The 19,428-nt window shown below is 31.4% G+C and overlaps 1 protein-coding gene and 1 long non-coding RNA gene across 2 annotated transcripts; both read left to right on the plus strand.

The window, feature by feature from the left end:
• Positions 1 to 980: 980 nt before the first annotated feature.
• Positions 981 to 8,141, plus strand: LOC134272776 (uncharacterized). Its single transcript, XM_062754954.1, has 8 exons — positions 981 to 1,356; positions 1,613 to 1,746; positions 3,419 to 3,644; positions 5,311 to 5,355; positions 5,488 to 5,595; positions 5,699 to 5,723; positions 6,788 to 6,864; positions 7,940 to 8,141. The coding sequence occupies exons 1-7, from the start codon at positions 987 to 989 to the stop codon at positions 6,861 to 6,863; spliced, it is 984 nt and encodes a 327-aa protein (XP_062610938.1). The 5' UTR covers positions 981 to 986; the 3' UTR covers position 6,864; positions 7,940 to 8,141.
• Positions 8,142 to 15,317: 7,176 nt separating this feature from the next.
• On the plus strand, positions 15,318 to 17,888 carry LOC134272775 (uncharacterized). Its single transcript, XR_009993284.1, has 3 exons — positions 15,318 to 15,376; positions 16,645 to 16,723; positions 17,505 to 17,888. It is a non-coding gene; the product is annotated as an uncharacterized LOC134272775 (long non-coding RNA).
• Positions 17,889 to 19,428: the final 1,540 nt, after the last annotated feature.

Below are 19,428 nucleotides of genomic sequence, written 5' to 3' on the forward strand. Positions count from 1 at the left end.
CTGTGATCATTTTTAAATCACTAATTATCACAATTTGAAAGTTTTTGACAAAATTTAACCACACCGGAAGTGACCTTGATCTTCTTCTGATGAGAAACTTTCGTGTCACACCAGGTTAAAAGAGTGTTAAAGTGTCCTGAAAAAATGTTAGAAAAATGGAAACAAATAATTTTAATCGTACGGATATGATACGAAATCCATGCTCAAGACAGTCTTATATCAGCTAAAACGTCTGAAATATCCTTAAAGCGGCGCGATAACGTGCTAAAAACCCATGGATAATGACCAAAAGGCATTTGTGTGACGATACACTGTCAAATTCCCGGATTTGAATCCCATTGAACATGTTGAACACATTTGGGATTTTAAAAGAAATGTCAAAGCCCCTCCCCCTTGTTCTCACAATTTCAATGGTTTGGAAGGATCTATGCAGTACATGTAGGTGTGACAGCAGATGGGTCAATCTCCTATTCAGGGGTACATGGTATCCAACAATAAAGTGTTTCTTGTAGTATTTATTAGAGCGAGTAGTGGGTCTTACACAATCGAGATTTCTTTGTGTGAATTTTCATTTTGAGGGTACACCATTTTCTTCAAAATTCTGACGAGCTACTTACATGAAATTTACGCAACATCAAACTTAATTATGACTCTTTAACCAAGTATTAAAGAAATTATTTATTCTTCGCATTTGTTCTTTAAAACCTCAAAAATGTTAGGTGAACACTTAGAAGTTTGGTTCAGTGTATAGGGAAATATATGCTTGATTTGTGTTTTAATGAAACATTTTTAATTTACATACATAAATAAAGTAAAGAAAAATAAAATTTAAAAACATGCTTTTAAAGGGCGGCTCATTTAAGACTTGTTGGTAACTGAATGTTTAACTCTAAAAATAAGAGCATTCTATGTAAAAAATAACATTACCAGGCTCTTCCATGTAAAAAAAAAAAAAAAAAAACTTTTAGGGCCGGCAGATAGTAGATATGGGAGAGGATACACTGACTATCGTCTGCTCCTTAAGCAATCCATCACAGGTCAAGTCGTTGTTTTTTATAGAACTGCAGAGGAACACATCCGTCTCCTTTGAAAAAGTTGTTTCTATTACTTTGAATTTGGACAATGTTCAAGAAGAAATAAATTATCAAGACTTATCTCTACAAGGCAGGACAACAGCAACAGGGACTCTTAAACCACCTTCTACAGCAGAACTCAGATTAACTTTTACAAAAGAAAACGTGAGGTGTCCGGAGGATTTCAAAGAATACAGGTGTAAAATGAGTGCGGTGGATAGTAGTTCAAATGCAATTCCTGAACAAGACGCTGTATCAAATCCAGTAGAAATTTCATATAGAGGTATGTAAACGGGCCGAAACGAGCATCAACAGTAACTGAGCTCTAGGCTATCAAAACTTATTTTCTTTACAAATGTAAAATTAACTAGTAAATGGTTACAATTTTTTCACTTTTTCTTTTTTATCAAAGTCAATGTACATTCAGTAATGTGGCAGTATAATAATAACACAGTAAAACAAATTAATGCTGATCAACTGATGCATTTTATCTTTTGCAAGGAGTACATAATTATGTAGATGCTCTTTGTATATTATAGTTCAGCCAAAACTGATTGAGAGGCCCAGGGTGAGGATACTTGGACAACAGTTTGACACCATTGAAAGACAGTTTGAAGTAGGAACAGCTTTACAGTTAACTTGTACAGGACAGATAGGCAGTGATCCTAGTGCTGTAAGTTTTTACAAGTTAAAATGCTCAAATTGTCTATCAATATATATGCAATATGTAAAAAAAAATCCCGCTTTCATACTTTAGAAATGTAGCAAGTCTATTAGCGAAGATGATTAACATGTATAAGACAGCTTCTATGAATTAAATGTATGAAACAAAACCTTTCAATTTTCGTGCGAGAAAAAGTAGAGAAATGTTCGAAAATTAGATTATGTCAATTTACATGTGTATATAAAAAGCAAAGTATTTTTTCAAAGATTTCGGCATTACACGAAACAATGTATGAGTCCATTTTATTTCATAATTAAGTTAAGATTATATCTTTTGACAACAGTTTCAGAAAAGGGTGAACAATGATATTTTATGTAAAAAAGGCTGAAAAAAATTTAAGATGGCACCAAGAAAGAAAAAATGTATTCAAATGTATCTGATCTTTAATCTTTATACTTAAACAGAAGTTATGACATAGTTTAATGGCTTATTTTTTTTTACCAAAACTAAATTATATCGATATCTATCGGTAGTTCAACTTTTCCTTTCACTCTGCTTTACATAAGTAGAAAATAATACCTTGTACAGACAGAATCAAATTATACAAATGTATTAAAGGAAACATTGGGTTATTTACCGATTCCTTAAGCCATAAAATATTTTTTGTTTTAGCTTTAAATTAAATACAGGTTAGGAATTAGTTAATAAAAATATATGTTTTGCTGATTTAACACAATTTTAATTTCAAAGTACAAAAAAGCATTGATTTTCATGTTTAAAATTTTACAATTTGATAGGTTCTTTAACTGCATTTATTTTCAGAAATGTTTGCAAAAAATATATGTCACCATATTTCAATGAAACATAAATAAACAGAAGTGTATGAAACATTAAAAAAGCACTTTTTTTGTAAACAATATAATGAAAAATGTATTCTGTTAAAATGCATAAATCTAACTTTTCTACTTAAAAGATACTTTAAATTGTGAATATGAAACTATTTACAATAACCAAATTTTGAAGAGGTGAAGGATATTGCCATTTCAACAGACCTAAATAATTGAAGATAGAAAATATGCATTTTTTAAATTCAAGTAACTGAACAATATTTATCATGTTTACAATAACTCTGACACATTCTTCCAAGATTTCAAAACTTTTCCATAAAGGTTTTTTAAATTTATTACCAAAAACTTCAATCATAGGACAGGTAACAAGTTTCTATATATATATATATGTATATATATATATATATATATATATATATATATATATATATACCTATTCACTTTGATGCAAAACATGGAAGTGTGTTGACCACTTTAAAAAAAACAGATTAAAAAATGCCAGAATTTATGAATTAATTAATAATCCCTTTTCTAAAAAATATATGTTGATTAGAACTATTTTACATAAGTTGTACAGCAAATGCCTGAATTTTACAAAAGTTATTGCCGTTGTATACATATTTTTACAGATTATAATTGATTTAAAATAATATTCAACTTATATTGTTACTTAACAATATTTGCATTGAGTAAACATTTTTTATAAAAATATCACATACTGTTCTTTGAAATTAATTACATTTTTAGAAACCTATGACATCACAGGAGGGTGGAATTACCTTAATTTTGATTGTTTGTTTAAAATTTGCCTCCTTTCTTTGTATAAATTCTAGATGATACGTTGGTGTGCCAAGACTGCTGTAGCACAATCCTTCACAGGGTTACCACAGACACCACTCCACTCCCAGTCCTCACCATCAGGCTGTCAGTACACCCGTTCTAGTACTATCACCTACAACCTTACAAGCAGTGACACCTATACACAGTTTCTGTGTGAGTCTGGACACTCTGGTCTCTGTGGAACAGGAACAGCCAGACAGTATGTTAACATAACCTTAGGTAAGGGACGAGGTCAAAACTGGAACAATCAGACATTGTCTTAACAAAACCTCAGGTAAGGGATTAAGGGACGAGGTCAAAAGCTCAAAAGTCGTATTATAACTACGATAGATTTTTGAAACATGTAACTTTTTCTGCATTGCTATTTTATTTCAATCTGTAAATTCATTTTAAAGAACATACCATTAATAAACGTTCTTCACTCAAACAAAAGAGTTACATTTTTATTGCAATTGATTTTTTCAATTTTTTATTGAAAGGAAAATTATGAGAAAATTTCAATTTTATTAAATTGTAAAAAGTGACTCCAAAAATGTAAAATAAAAAACCTTCATTTAATTTTAAAGTTTAAAAATAGTATATAAGTCTGTGAAATTAAATATTCCAACTTAAATCAAGTTATGTGTCATTGTCGATCATGAACATGTTTAATAATTGTTGAAAATTTTAAAGAGATAATTGATGGATCGATTGATACTATACTGTTTTACATCCGTTTGATGTTTTTCAATTTGGAGATTCAAGAAAGACAGGTGAAAAGTAAACAAGTACATCTGTAACTATGTACTTAATAATAACGCACGTACTTAAAATTTGATAAATAATATTTCCTTGCTCATTTACATCTCACACATGATCTCTGACATGTCACATGATCATGAACATTACACAATGATTTTTGACATGTTGCTAGATAATAAACATTGCACAATTGATTATTAACATATTGCCACAGAACTTTAACCTTGCCGATAACTTTTGAACAGTTACACCTACTTTTACAAAAAAATACCACACTTAAACCTTGGCCATAACTTTATGTTATAAAGTTGGAGATATGGTTTTCGTACCTGACATGTGAATTCATTTTTACAAGACTTTTCAGTTGGTATAAATATTTTTGTCCTTTGACCTTCACCTTAGAGTTTGACCCATTTTATAAACAAAACTTTAACCTTGCCGATGTATTTGAGCAGTTTGGAGTAGGGCTTTCATATTTAACAGGTGTATTTCTTGTGACAATGACTTCTTTTGGGTATCAACAGTTTTGATCTTTGACCTCGACCTTTGGAATTTGACATGTATTTGAGAAAATTCAACCCTCGCCATATGCTGCCACCCGGGTCATCAGTGTTTCACAACCACATCTTGTTACTATAAAAATTGTTGTGTTCTTTTCAATTTCGGATTTACCAAGACTTTGTAAATCAGTTTCTATCATATTATAAAATTTATTTATTTCAAACACCATCGCTACCTTACTTATAAAAGATATATGCTCATCCTATGAATCATTTATGTCTCGCTTTAAAAAAGATTAATGATGCCATGAGAAATTGTATCCAATACATGATATCGTAATCTCGTTTAATTAATCTTCAATTCAAAGTATCCATTTACGTATATAATAAATCTGAATTGGTCATTAAACTGGGAAGATATATCTTCAATAGCCGTCATACTTAATCTATGATATCCGAAAATTTGAATGGTTATGCTTTATAGATTTTGGCTCCTAATTACTTTATTTGAAAGAAAAATACCTAACTAACGTGCTATAATTTAAACAAATTAAAAGACATAAAAGGAAAAGCAATATTGGGAGACGAAGCTACAGTACCGACCGACTTATGAATTTATAGATGTATTTCTCTTTATTTCACAGGAAGTCCAGGGTTACAGCAGAGTGAATCCAATGCATGTTCTACAGGTTGTTAATACAAGACAAACACAAATGCAAAGTTTTCTAATCATATGATTCTAAATTATTTAAAGCCATAAATAGAAGCAATATTTAAAAACATAAAAAAAAAAGATAAAATCATAAAGCATATTATTCCAGAGTTACCTGCTCTTATTCCCGTACTTGGGTCAACCTCAACAATATTATTTATCCTCTGTGTGGGACTTGTAATCTTCATCTTAGTCCTAAAGCACGATATTAAAAATGGTAAGGATTTATAACTCATAGAGGGTTCATTTTTATTAGATCACAGAGAATCTATTAAGATATTTTGTTATATTTATTTTGATTATTCAATTTCTTTCACTAGGCATGTGCTGTTTCCAGAGATCAGAGTAAGTACAATGTATCTACATATCACACTTTATTTTTATTACATTAAAATGAAATATTGAAATAACTAACAGCATTCAAACTCAATAGTCAATTCACAAAATACATCTAAGGATGTCAAACGTACCTCGAATACGTCAGAGCTCGTACCAGGCGCCATGGAGGAGTGGGTATTCCTTACCGACAGGTCATACCTGCCGGGAATACTGACAAATCCAGACAATTTTATGTGTAAATAATGATCTAACAATCAGAATGATTGATTGTATATTGTTTAACGTCCCTCTCGAGAATTTTTCACTCATATGGAGACGTCACCTTATGCCGATGAAGGGCTTCAAATTTTGACCTTTACTCGGCACTCAGGGCCATTGAGCAGTGGGGGATCTTTATCGTACCAACACCTGCCGCTGACAAGGGGCCTCGGTTTTTAAGGTCTCATCCCAAGGACCCGCAACTTTTACTTCAAAGTGCCGAGCGCATGGCGAAGGAACAGTTGCTACCCATTTTATCGACTGGGTCGGTCGCGGCCGAGATACGAACTCACGACCTCCCGATCACGGAGCGAGCGCTCTACCGACTGAGCTTCCTTGAACGGTCAATCGGAATGAAAAAACACCAGTCGGAAAATGACTGATCAATTGTATATGCTGGCAAGGTCATTGTATCGTCCATTGAACTTGCAAAGTGGTGACTTTTAACAAAGCTGTTGAAATTCCCGTTTCATCAACTTGTTAGTCAGTTACTTAAATCGATGCATTTGGAGATAACGAACATTATTCAAGATCAAAAGTCATTAAAACAATACAAAATAGGAGCAGAGCAAACACAGACCTCTAAAACATCAGAGAGGGAATCAGCAGCCTAGGAAATTATTCATACGTAAAGTATGCTGTTGTGTATCGGACCAGGAGATATAAACTCCATATGCATGTGAAAATGTTATATTGCTACATAAGTAAGGGTAGTTAACGATTAAAAAGTTAAAGTCATCAAATTCATCATTAAATTTTGTAAGAAGTTTAATAACTTAATTATTTTTAACCATGTTTTTTTTAAATACCAGAAATAAAGAATACGCCATGCATGACGTCACTAGGGTCGATGAACATCACTATCAGGATCTTGATGCAAACCAATAAAGTAAATATTAACTTCAATTATTTATTAATATTGAGATCATTTGCATATATAAAGAAATACTACTTAAACAATTTTGTTTACAACTTTAAAATGTTATAGCTGTATTATGGATAAAATTAAGGAACATTGATACTCTGATAAGAAAGACAACTCTTAGTGATACAAATGTCTATTATTCCCTTATAAATTTGTCAAGTTGAAGTGCATTTTTTGTCAAATTTTGCCCGGCAAGCCATGCTATAATTGTTTGAATTTTATTCAGCATATACATTTCCTTTGGAAAATCATAAAAGTTAAAGAAAAAATTCATATGAGTGAGCAGAGGGTTTATGAACCTTATTTAATGGAGATAACGAACGCAGTACTTTAACTCTGTTAAAGCAATGCAAATCAGGGACAGAACAGACCCAGATCTCTTAAACATTAGAGAAGGGATCCAGTGCTTTGAAGGAATGAATATCCCAAGTCGACTGGTAAAACCCGTTGTGCACCATTTGTCAAACTTGTGAAATACTGGGTCATAATCTGTAGACTATTCATTATGTATATAATGGCCTGACAGTTGATGTGTAAAATGTCAGTCAACATTTGACGTAAGGATAGATTGTGTTTGCTGACGAGATCATTACATCGTTGTAAAACTTACGAAATGATTACTTTAAACGCGACTTTCGATATTCTTGTTTCAGCAACTTGTTTGCCAATAACTTATAATTACCTTGTTAAAGAAATTGTTTACATGCAGTGCGTACCCTTTTGCATTTCATTTGGTACGTTTGATAAATGAAAGTGAAATATTTAAATCTGAAAAAAAATAATTAAAAGTGAAAAGGAAATTGAGGGCTGAACATAGAAAACCTTGTTTGCTTTTGAAAACATTAGATGTAAGTTTTAAGACAAGGTACTCAGGATGTTTAAACATCCCCTGTTTTGTACATGACACAGAGGCAACTTGAATAATTTTGTTATATAAAGAGAAACTCACACTAAACTCAGTGTTAAAGTATTTTATGAAGGTAGTGTTTATACAATCTGTCCATATCAACTGAACCTTATTTAAATTATTTTTTTGCAGGTGAATATTAAGATATTTCGTAAAATTTGGATAAATGTCTGAAATCCATAGAGGACATTTAAAAACGAATGAATGAGACCGATCATCTGGACACTTCGAAGAACAACTCAGAGACGAGACTAAGTAGATATTATATGTACGTAGTTGTGAAAATATCATAAGAAAAACTCAGAGACGAGACTAAGAGGAGATTGTATGAAGTTGTAAATTATAAAAGAATATATTATGTTATAAAAATTTTGTAAAAACTATAATAATAACCAATGTCAAACATTAAAAGTATTTAATTGTCAGACCGGTTTTGTTACTTTTTGTGATAGCAAACATTTATTCAAACAGTTTGACTCCCTATAAACAATGAATTACAAAAAAATGAACATGAAATATAGAAATAACAAACAGTTGTGAAGCTCAAACGCCTGTTGGCAAATGCAATTTTGAAGTAAATCAAATGCAGGCCACTAAAACGTAAGAGGTGGGCTCAAGTACCAGGGGGGGGGATAAGCACCATTCCCTCCCCCTCCCCCTCTCCCATGTGCTTCTTTTATACAGTCCGATCCCGCAATCGAAAAAAACACACTTTAGATTATTCAGTATGTAATTTAGGGCCTAGCTATTAGTATTAAAAAGTCAGTCACCATTCAACCTGATGAACTATATTTGCTGATTATGACTAGATTATTCTACTAATCATCGCAAAATGATGGCTTGAAACAAGGATGTTAAAATTTAACATAAAAGAGAAAATTATATGTAGACACCAAAATCTTTTAGTTCTTCTCTTTCTGGACCAAAAATTTAATGTTTCAACATATGCATATTGTGTATATTAAACGCCAACAACATAAGCTCCAGAGATATTATATAAGTACATTTTTTGCTCAAATTACTTTCCATTAAATGCCCTAAAACATAAATGAGTTCTCTAATGTTTAATTACTTTGTATGAAAAGTATTGTTTTTACTTTATAATATCAATGATTAAAAAAAAAATAAAGAATTTTCCGAAAACAATTTAAACCAAAAAGTAACACGTGGATGTCTTGATTGTATGAGCTTACAGACCATCTACTGTAAAACCCACTTTTATTCTCGTGCGATAAATTATAGAAAGATTCAAATATTTTTCGCCGTGAACCGGTCATATAAGTTTCTGTGTCTATGGAAATATATATATAAAAGACTTGATCGCGAAACTTAATCGTTGAGAACGAGTTTAACTTTAGTAAAACGCGAAATTAAGTCGTGGCGAAGAAAAGTTGGATTACAGAAATTTTATCACAAATTACCGTACTTTATTGATGTAATGGTTTATAATTACCCGCATGAGATAGAGAGTAAACTGAATTTTTGGAGCAAGGAATATAACAGTTTAAATATCTAATCACTTGTGTTTTGTTATGTATTCTAATATATTTTTATCCACCTATAAATATCACTTAAATTTCTTAAAACCTGTATCACTAAAATTTTTACTCAACTGTAATTAATGACACATTTATGTTTTCGATTAAATAAAACCTTTTCTACATGGGAAACAAATATTATTTTCACAGTATTTAGACAGTAGATGTAAATCTCAGTCCGAGAGTTCAATATTCTGACAACACAAGACAATAAACTGCACTGTTAATGTCGTATAAATAAAACAATTGAATTTGGTCTCCATGCCTTCTGTTGATCATTGAAGTTTAATTCCTTAACCTTAATGTCGCAGTGTTTGAGTTTTTTAAATAAGTAAAAAAAAAATCCTGTTTGAATTGCTTATTCACTTTAGAGGGGGCTCACCCCTTTTATGTCCAAAAAAACCCCACACAATATTTGATAAATCAATGTGTTTTTGGGGCTCCTACCCTGACCTCAAACTAGTCCCCTCTTTCTTTCAAAATTTGTGGATCCGCCACTGATATTGACCGCGTATTTAACATAAAGAAACTAACCTAAGTGGTAAGATGTTTTCTTAGATTAATTATTTTATCATCAATCGCACACTTTGTGAGTCAAACTATTGATGTAAAAATGTAATCCTATTTATTTAAATGTGATGGTATCATACTTATAATTACTGCCTTCTTTATGGTTAATTTGTAGTGTTTGAGCCCTTGGAAGTTGACCAACAATAGGATTACACATAAGGAAAAACAAACCAGCAATGAAAGACAAAGACAGTAGAACAAAGGAAATAATAAAGAAATAAAAATATGATATGCATATAAAAGCGGTTAACACTTTCTATAGAACAACAACATATATTTACCTTCTATGGAAAAATTCAATCACTATGACACTTGGTTATTTCGTAAGTCTTAAAATTAGAAAAAAAAAACATATCATTTATAGTATAATGTGACCAAGTATGTGACCAAGTAAATACATATTTTAATTCATATATTTATAAAGGCTAATACCGTACTGACTTATTTCTTATTCGATTATCGAATTTAGTGATTATGATTCTAGAAATTTTGTAAAGGCTTTTGTCGAACAATCTTTGTAATATCATTCCTGACTGGCGTATTTTTTTTTAAATCAACTCAATCCACTTGCGCAGTAGGTCTGGGTATAAATACTCATGTTCGATTGAAATTACTTGTCCTGCCAGCCATTTTTCACGGTCACATCTTCTCGAGGCCGTGCTGTCCGCAAAGGCATATGCAATTGCTGTTTATTCGTGTTTGATAAAGATTAAAACGTGAACTGTTCTTATTACTGCTCGGTTACAATAACTTTTAATTGAGACGTTCATTGTACAATTGCCTTCTTAACATTCATTTGAGGATTGTTTCATAACTTTTGTGAGAGTTATGGGTGTGTGAATCACAGACTCACCAGGTAGGCAAATTTCATGAAGCGCTAGTGCGCTTTCTGAAAAATATGCATACGTGCAAGTCTGTGTGATTTACACAACAATAATTCAACCTCAAATTTAAAATACTCCTTATATTTACAATACACATGTTAGAAGAAACTAAAATATACATAATATTTGATTTTCTCGTCGGCTAAAAACTTATACCGTTGCATTTTTTACTAACTTCGCTGCACCCTCAATCCGAAATAGATAAATAAATAGTTTGTTTCCTATTCCACCCTGAGATAAATAGGATAGGTAGGTAATACATATAATATATAATTTATAATTAAAATGAAAGTTTTTTATATTGATCTTTAGAATTTCTATATTGACAGACTTTTTTTGGAATGAATTGATCATTCCATTAGGTCCAAAACCATAGTTTATCAGTACATTACTGATATGTGAAAACCATCAATAATTTCATAATTTCATATAACATTCGAGAAATTATAGTGTTCTTTCCAGGGATAATTTGTGGCCAAAAGCCAGTCATTCTGTTTGAAGTACATGTAAGAAAAGTGTTTTAAAAATGTACAAAAGGATGAGTATTCATAATGAGACAGTACGACAAACTCGAGCAAAACATAGGGCATCTATGTTTTATTTAATAGATGCTGTTACGTATATTTTCATATATTACTTTCATTTGCAAAAATAGCAGTGTAAATTGAAAATGTAAATATTTTATTCAAATGAATAAGATTGTCATTATACATATTAACAACGTCGTTATTTCTATTCCATTTAGACTTATCGATTTTGAAATGAACGTGTTTAACTTTGTTTCAATATACCGTCCTTAAAGGTTATGAATTGCATTAAATACATTTAACTACGTTTTATCTCTTCATCTTTGTTTTTAATTTTGGTAAAACCTTCCATATATAACATTACTTATTTTGATTTAATTGTTTACTGTATGGGTATACAGCATTTGTTAACAGGTGTCTCGGAAAACAGTTCATCTGTAGACCGTTGTGGAAACTTGTGAAAATACTGATCTGAAAGATCAACTGTTATCTTCAACCCCAGTCACACTACTACTTCAATTTAATTTGATCTAAGTTTTTAATGTCAATTTGTAATAATTATCCAGAGTGTACATTAGTGTCAATTTTGAGCAGTGCTACAGTAGTCACGCAGTGGCGTCTGCATTTGACTCGCAAAGTAAGGAGTCGATCCTTACGATGTGGGTTCAAATTTCATTGTGAGATATGGATGAGACCGTAAAACAGGTTCCGTGTTGCAGTAGGTGATAGTATGATAAAGATCCCTCAATGCTCATAGGCCCTAAGTTCCAAGTTTAGGACACTTTTCCAGCTCTTCACTGGCAAGTTGTGGAATCTCAATATATGTGAAAAAATGACAAAAAAATCGAGAGGGACGTTAAACAATATATATATACAATTAATCAGTCAGTGCCCCAAAATGGCCAAAGAGAGATAAATAAGATGCCTATTCACTTTCAAACTTGATGGTTATTGTTTGGTGTTTGATAAAACAATGATGATCGGAATGGCTTAAAACGTTTAGGATGAATGCATTTTCAATATGCCGAAGGCAAAAGAAAACAAACAAATTTATATTTTAGTCCCGGCCTCATTGTTCGATAAATGCTAAATGTTACTATATTGTGTATATTTGTTGCAGTTATTTTCAGTTAATGACAATCTTTGAAAGGTGTATTGAAATGAAATACTGGACATGCATGATATGCGACACATGCATAATTTTATACTGATACTTCAATAAATTGACAAAGATATGTTTCACGTCGTACAGTATTATGTTTCACGTCGTACAGTATTATAGAATTCAAGTTAAGTTATAGCTTATTACTCTATTACGTAAACAATTATATTTACTCTTTTAAAACACTGTATGACAGGTGTTATCCATAGAATTGGATGTTGTAATCTCGGGCAAAGAGAAAAAATAAAGAATGCGTGGGTTTAAAAATCCAATCCCAGATTTTAAATATTACATTGCATTAATAAAATGTCATAGTGTCTTTTTTATAAAACTCTACGATGTTTTTATAAAGTAATTTTAGAATATTTTATTTTTAGCCAATCAAATTCGATTCTTTAAAATAATTCTTTGAAAGGTGTATTCTTTGGTACAGTTTTACTTACCATATATGACATACATGCATTTTAATGAGATAAAAGTAAATAAAGACAAAACAGATATGGTTGTGTAGATAAATTATCGTAGAATTCATAGGTATAAACAGTTTTACATTTCCTCTTAAGTGTAGATAGCGCGTTTTACTCTTTAAAAATATTGTATGACATGTTTTTTTCGATATCCATTACAATATTTATGTATAAAAGTAAAACCTCAACACTGCTTGATCAGAGAGATCCTGGACAACTACAAAAGGTGACGTGTATTTTATTTACTTCATTTCAGAAATGATCGCACTGCACTCTAAATACAAGAAATCATTGAATCTATTTCTCTATGGTTTTTTAATGAAAGTTAAGTACTGAAAAGTCCGCTCCGTAAAACTATTTGATAATATTTTATTGGATTTTGGAACTCTGCATACAGGTACGATACATATCAAAATAATGTATTTGTGTGTCTTGGCTTTTAATGTAAATAAAACAAAATGTCTGTCTCTGGGATCACAATATAAAAAAATTAAATAATCTATTGAGTTTGCAAGTTTAAGATAAACAAAACAACTTGAAGTTCATATAGATCAATTATTTAATTTTATTACTCGTGTACATTCTGTATTATATGACTACATGTATTTGGGGTAAAGATAAGAGAACAATGGATTGTAATTTTTTGATTGATTGTATGCTGTTTAACATCCTATTTGTGACCATTATTTAACCTTTACATGGCACTCAGGGTCATTCAGCAGTGTATATCTTCCGTGTCGATGCATGCATGACACCAGGTCTTTATTTTAAGGTCTTTTTAAGGACCCGTAACTTTCACGTCAAAGTTCCGAGCAAGAGGCAAAGGAACAATGGCTATCTGTTTCAGTAATAGTCGGTTATAACGAAGTCACTTGGACCTAGGAAATTACCTCACTATAACCGTAATTGGTTATATCCATATAAGGATTTCATTAAGTTTTACATAGGTGTGGATTCAAGGTAAATTCGCTTCATATCAGTGAAGTCGCAATATCTGTGTTCGTGCTAAACAATTTTTACTGTCTTATCAACTGAAGTACTAAGGTCGCGGCCGAATTTCGAACTCATGTGGTTTTGGAATATTTAATTTATAATGCTATTCAGATGGTTCTAGCTGCATCTAGAATACTTTAAGTAATTGATAAGGCTTCTGAATCTCACCTTCCATTACTTATTTGTTCAAATTTTACATATGATGATTAAATCGTGATCTTCTCTCAAGAAAATACCAAACAACTGTACTTACAAATTTCTTCCAGTATTCTAGCTTTAAAATATATAGCTACACCGTCTTCTGTAAATATTAAGCTGAATAATAAAGAAAAAAATACACTTTATGAATACAAATTTAAAGTAAACAATTGTTGTTTAATTTCTTTTTTTTTCAGACAAGAAAATTTGTGTTGTCAAATTCTCATTAAGGAAATGCTTTTAAGTAAGCCATCTAATGGTCATATTCATTAAGAAACTAAATGCAATTTTTTTGAAACAATTATCTTATATATTCTACAGAAACTGAAAAACAAATTATATAATGTATAATAATCTATTCATGACGTTTTATAAACTAGTGCAGCGTCTACTGTAGTCTGTGTATACAAAATTTAGATGACACTTGTAATTTTTCATTGTTTTGGAAATTAAAAATTCAATAAATTATAATCATTATATTATTGTTAATTGAAGTGCATTGCGCCCTATAAAAGAAATGTAGCGTGTGTCCATGAACATGACTGTGTGAAGTCAAAGTCCAAATGTTTAACGTTATAATGAAATTATCCTAACGTCAGACTGGTCCGTACGCGCAATCTGCGATGTTTAAAGACCTCGATTTTTACAAAAATATTAAGTTCCATCCATAAAAAGTAAACCATTCTGACTTTGGTTTTCATAAGAAATATTTTGATATATAAAAGATACAAATAGAAGAATTTATTTTGACAAAAACGTCATTGTCCACGAACTTTTTATCTAAATTACCCTTGCAAAGATATAAGTTCAGCCATGATTATACTCTTTACTTTGAAAATTTCAAATAATTTAAAGCTTGAAAATTAAAGTCATTTGAATTGTATTAACATTTTTTATTTAACTGCTTTGCATCGTGAATTATCAGTTCTGTTGATCTTCATAACAAATAAAGGAAAGATATGGAGAGGAAATCATTTTTATTACAAAAGAAGTGCAAAAATTACAAGTTCAATTTTAAAAATGCAATAATAGGAAAATATTTTTTTTCAATTAAACCATTGATATCCCTGAATCATCAATAAAGCTTGAAGTTTTCTTTGATGAAAGATATGGAGAAAACGAACATTATTCAAGATCAAAATTCCTTTAAAAAATCAACACCCGGACAAAACCGCTGTGTATTTCTTGTCATGATCGGGAGATAACGGAAACATCCGTCGTCAATTTACTGTATAAATAATGGACTAAAAATTAGTATGAAGAACGTCAGACAGCATTTGACTCAGTGTTAAATTGTTTTTGCTGACAAGGTCATCGAATCGACCATAGAACCTTATGACTTTAAAAGAAACTGCTGATATTCTTTCTTCATTAACGTGTTTGTCATTAATTTACCTCGTTTTAGAAATTGTTTATACCTAGAGCATGCTCTTGCGTATCGAGTCAAATGACATATATGAACTCCGTATGCAGGTGATAAATGTATATTGCTGCATAAGTAAGGGAAGTTGATGATTGTAAAGTTAAAGTCATTACGTTTCCAGTAACATCTTTTTCAAATAAAATATCTTAATATGAAACAAATGTGTCAGATTCTGTGATATCTTATATCTCAAGCTTACTAGAATATATCGAATCGACATAACAATAGAAATTACAATTGTAAATTGACAATACTTAGTCGATATATCTAAATGTTGAGTTGAAGTTCACACCAAGTTTTTTTTTTCTTTTTACTTACAAGACTTTGGACAAATTCTGCTACATTAAAATACAAAAATAGGTCTGCTAATAATAAGGCGCAATTGGTACCCATGGGAATTTTAATTTCAACAGTTTGTTGAAAGACCTGTTCTCCAAAACAACATAGATAATGTCAATCAGAGAGTAAAGCATTTTTATTATGTCAACTAGTATACACAATCAGAATGATTTTACCAAAATAATTATGCAAATGACCGATGTCAAGCTATGGTAAGTAAAACTTTGTGAGAGACAACTCACTTTTGACATGTTACTATTAATATAACTTATCTTTAAATGTATTCATAGTTAAACGCATATTAAATGTCAAAATAAACTGGAGTTCCGTTTTCATTTAAAAAGCAGCTGACTTTGATATAAAAAAGCTCGGACTTCAATTTATCGTGGGAAATGGTTGTGTATAAAGTTGATATGTCGTAAGTCTTTAAGCTTTAAGATGATATTTTAGACAAAAATATATTCTGTGATTAAATTTGGTGCAGTTCATTACACTAGTTCATTAGTCTTGTACAATTTAAATTGCTAATTATTCTATTTCCTTGTAGTGTCTGGATATTGTATTTTTTGCCTGAAGTCACACTAAGTATTTCCCGTAAAAATCCTGTCCTGCACCCACTCTCCTCCTATGTCTTAACAGTACTGCTTCACAATGATTTTATTTAAGTTCATATACTTTTGAAGTTCCAGTGCATATTTCTATAGATTTTTATTTTTGTAATAATTATTTTTCCAAGGTACACTACTCTCGGAGAAGATCAGAAGTCACGTGTCTAAAGACCTTACTTGTGACCAAGACAGCCATACAGTAATCAGGTGTGACAGCAAAGAATTGCTGAATTAGTTTTATTTTAAATTCATGTAACGTAATGTCTGTAGAGATTATATAACGTAATGTCTGTAGAGATTATATAACGTAATGTCTGTATGGATTATATAACGTAATGTCTTTATAGATAATACAAGTTAATGTCTATACAGATTTACCTTTTAATGTCAACGATGCTCTTTTACGTTTTTTCTGCACCTAAAGCATTAACGCGTTTTATAAATCACTTGCCTATGGCATACAAGAGAACATACAACATTTTCTGTAACTATAGAAGCTCAAAGTTTTTCGTAGAATGTTAAGAAAGTATAAAAAAAAAAATGAATTACTGCAGAATGTTGATGAAATTATGATATTTAAAGTGAATAATTTATAGCTACATGTATCTTCTAATGGTTTTATCTTTAGTATAAAATTCTGTTGAACATGAAATGAATGTCCCAAGCTTTATAGTATTATATAGTCTTGGGTATGACACTTCGATTGCATGCACCCATTTTACTATACGTTGGAGTGGAAATACAATGTAATAATGCTCTTGTGTATATGTCAGTGTGGGTGTGGGTGTGAAAAGGAATTTGAAGTAATCTGCATTAGAATCGGTTTTGAATGCTACTTAATTTATCGATATATAGCATATAGATGCCCTATGCATCAAATTGACAGAAACCTCTTTTTTAAAAGTATTTTTATTAAAAGTAATCTGAGTCATGAAAAATTAAAATCTTGACAAGAAAACAGGCTATTTTATAGCAACTCCTTTTGTAGGCATAGTGAAAAGCGGCGTATTCTTGGATCTGAACACGAGTACTTTCAGTCTTATTATGCGAAAAAGGGCCTTCTGCCTGTTTACAACCGTTTGAGACATGATGGATTGATAGATGACTGGGGGCCACTAGGGGCAACATCATACAGCGACGCCATTGCTAGGTCAACAGATTATTACAGATTGCAAGCAGAATCAGGTGAATTGATTTAGCTAACATTTTTAGGCTTGGAATGATTGCTTATGATACACTATACCTTTACCTTAAGTATAAAACTCTTACATTTAAAGGCTTGGAATGATTGCATATGATGCACTATACCTTTACATGTTTCATTTTCTTCCATGCATTAATTTTTATCCATGAAATACCTCTGAAAAGATTTTGAGTAGTAAAAGAGGTCGATTCACTTTATGCATAAAATGGCCTTATAGATAAACCAATTGATTGGTCAACACTTGATTTTTCATTTGAAGTACTAAAATAAAATAGAGACTTGGTGCTTTCATATCCTATTGAAAAGGTTCCTTCGGATGAAACCTTAAAAACCGAGGCCCCGTGTCAGCGGCAGGCGTTGGCACGATAAAGATCCCTCACTACTACAGTGGCCCTGAGTGCCGAGTAAAGGTAAAAAATTTGAAGCCCTTCGCCGGCATACGAAGACGTCTCCATATGAGTGAAAAATTCTCGAGAGGAACGTTAAACAATATACAATCAATCCTATTAAAAATTTGCCTAAAAGTCCAAGTCTTTCGGAACTGATTTAATGAAGTTGCAATGTTCTTGAATTTTAAGGTTAACAGGTGTAATTGAGTACTTTCAATAAAGAACAATAATATGAGCGCACTCTCCACTCTAAAAAATAAAACATGTCTTTTAATCCCCAGAAACAGTTTTATCTTTTCATAATTGCACATTTTAGATCAGAGGTTGTGCTCTAAATCAAATATCGAAAAATAGCTTTGAAAAGTCGCCGTTTTGTAGACTTTTTTTAGAATATGAGGAAATTGGCGCATTTCATGACGACATAATGCATTGACAAGCCAGACAATTACGTCATTTTTGATAGACACGCAGTCACAAAAGATCTAAATGATTTATCAATGCATTGTTATCTAAAACTATGCAGTTTCTTTTTTTTTCTCTGAAATTCACAGGGCTAAATAAGACAAAATTGAACGTTGTTCTTTTAGGTCCTTTTCTAAAACTAAGACATGCATGTGTAGCAGCAAAACAACATTGACGACTGAAGACAGTAGTTAACATAGATTAATTGATTTTATATTGTTTAACATCCATCTTGAGAATTTTCACTCCTTTTGAGACTCAATCATTTGCCAATTGACAGCAGCAAAATATATCCTATATTCGGCAATCTGGACCATTAATCATGAGCAGAGAGGGATTTGTTCGTGCCAGCACCTATTGCGACACGTGGCCTCAGTTTATACGGTCTCATCCGAAGGACCAGTTCTCACGTCCCACAATGAGACTCGAACCAGCGACTGAAGCATCCACTCCTTAATTTGCAGTTGACATTGAAACTTAAATGATTATTTTTATATGTTCATCACATGGTGTTTTTTTTATTTAAACATTTAAATATCGGAATAATTGGCTAAAAAGGTATTTTTACTATTATGATGAATTAGAGCATTGATCTCACTAAATGACAGACACTTAAGATTACAATATAAAGTCCATAAAACAATATAAAACAGGAGCTGAGCAAACATGGACACAAAACGTCAGAGGTAGGCTTGGTGCTATGGAGATGTGAGCATTCTCTGCCGACTGACCATGTTTACCGTCTGCTCCTTGGCATGGTCTTAAACAGGAAAATCCGTTGTCAATTCAGTGTATAAATGAGGAATAACAATTAGTATGAAAAACATCAGTCAGCATTTTACTCATGATAAATTGTA

Source organism: Saccostrea cucullata, unplaced genomic scaffold, assembly GCF_032062105.1.
Source record: "Saccostrea cucullata isolate Sc308-1 unplaced genomic scaffold, CSIRO_AGI_Scuc_v1 ctg6871, whole genome shotgun sequence".
Lineage (NCBI taxonomy): Eukaryota > Metazoa > Mollusca > Bivalvia > Ostreida > Ostreidae > Saccostrea > Saccostrea cuccullata.

What these genes read in the sequence shown, in the direction of transcription:
- LOC134272776 (XM_062754954.1), top strand. Translation starts at nt 987, where the DNA reads ATGGGAGAGGATACACTGACTATCGTCTGCTCCTTAAGCAATCCATCA. An exon ending in AGTAGAAATTTCATATAGAG is followed by an intron (nt 1,357 to 1,612) that starts GTATGTAAACGG and finishes TGTATATTATAG; the next exon opens with TTCAGCCAAAACTGATTGAG. An exon ending in TGCTGTTTCCAGAGATCAGA is followed by an intron (nt 5,724 to 6,787) that starts GTAAGTACAATG and finishes TTTAAATACCAG; the next exon opens with AAATAAAGAATACGCCATGC.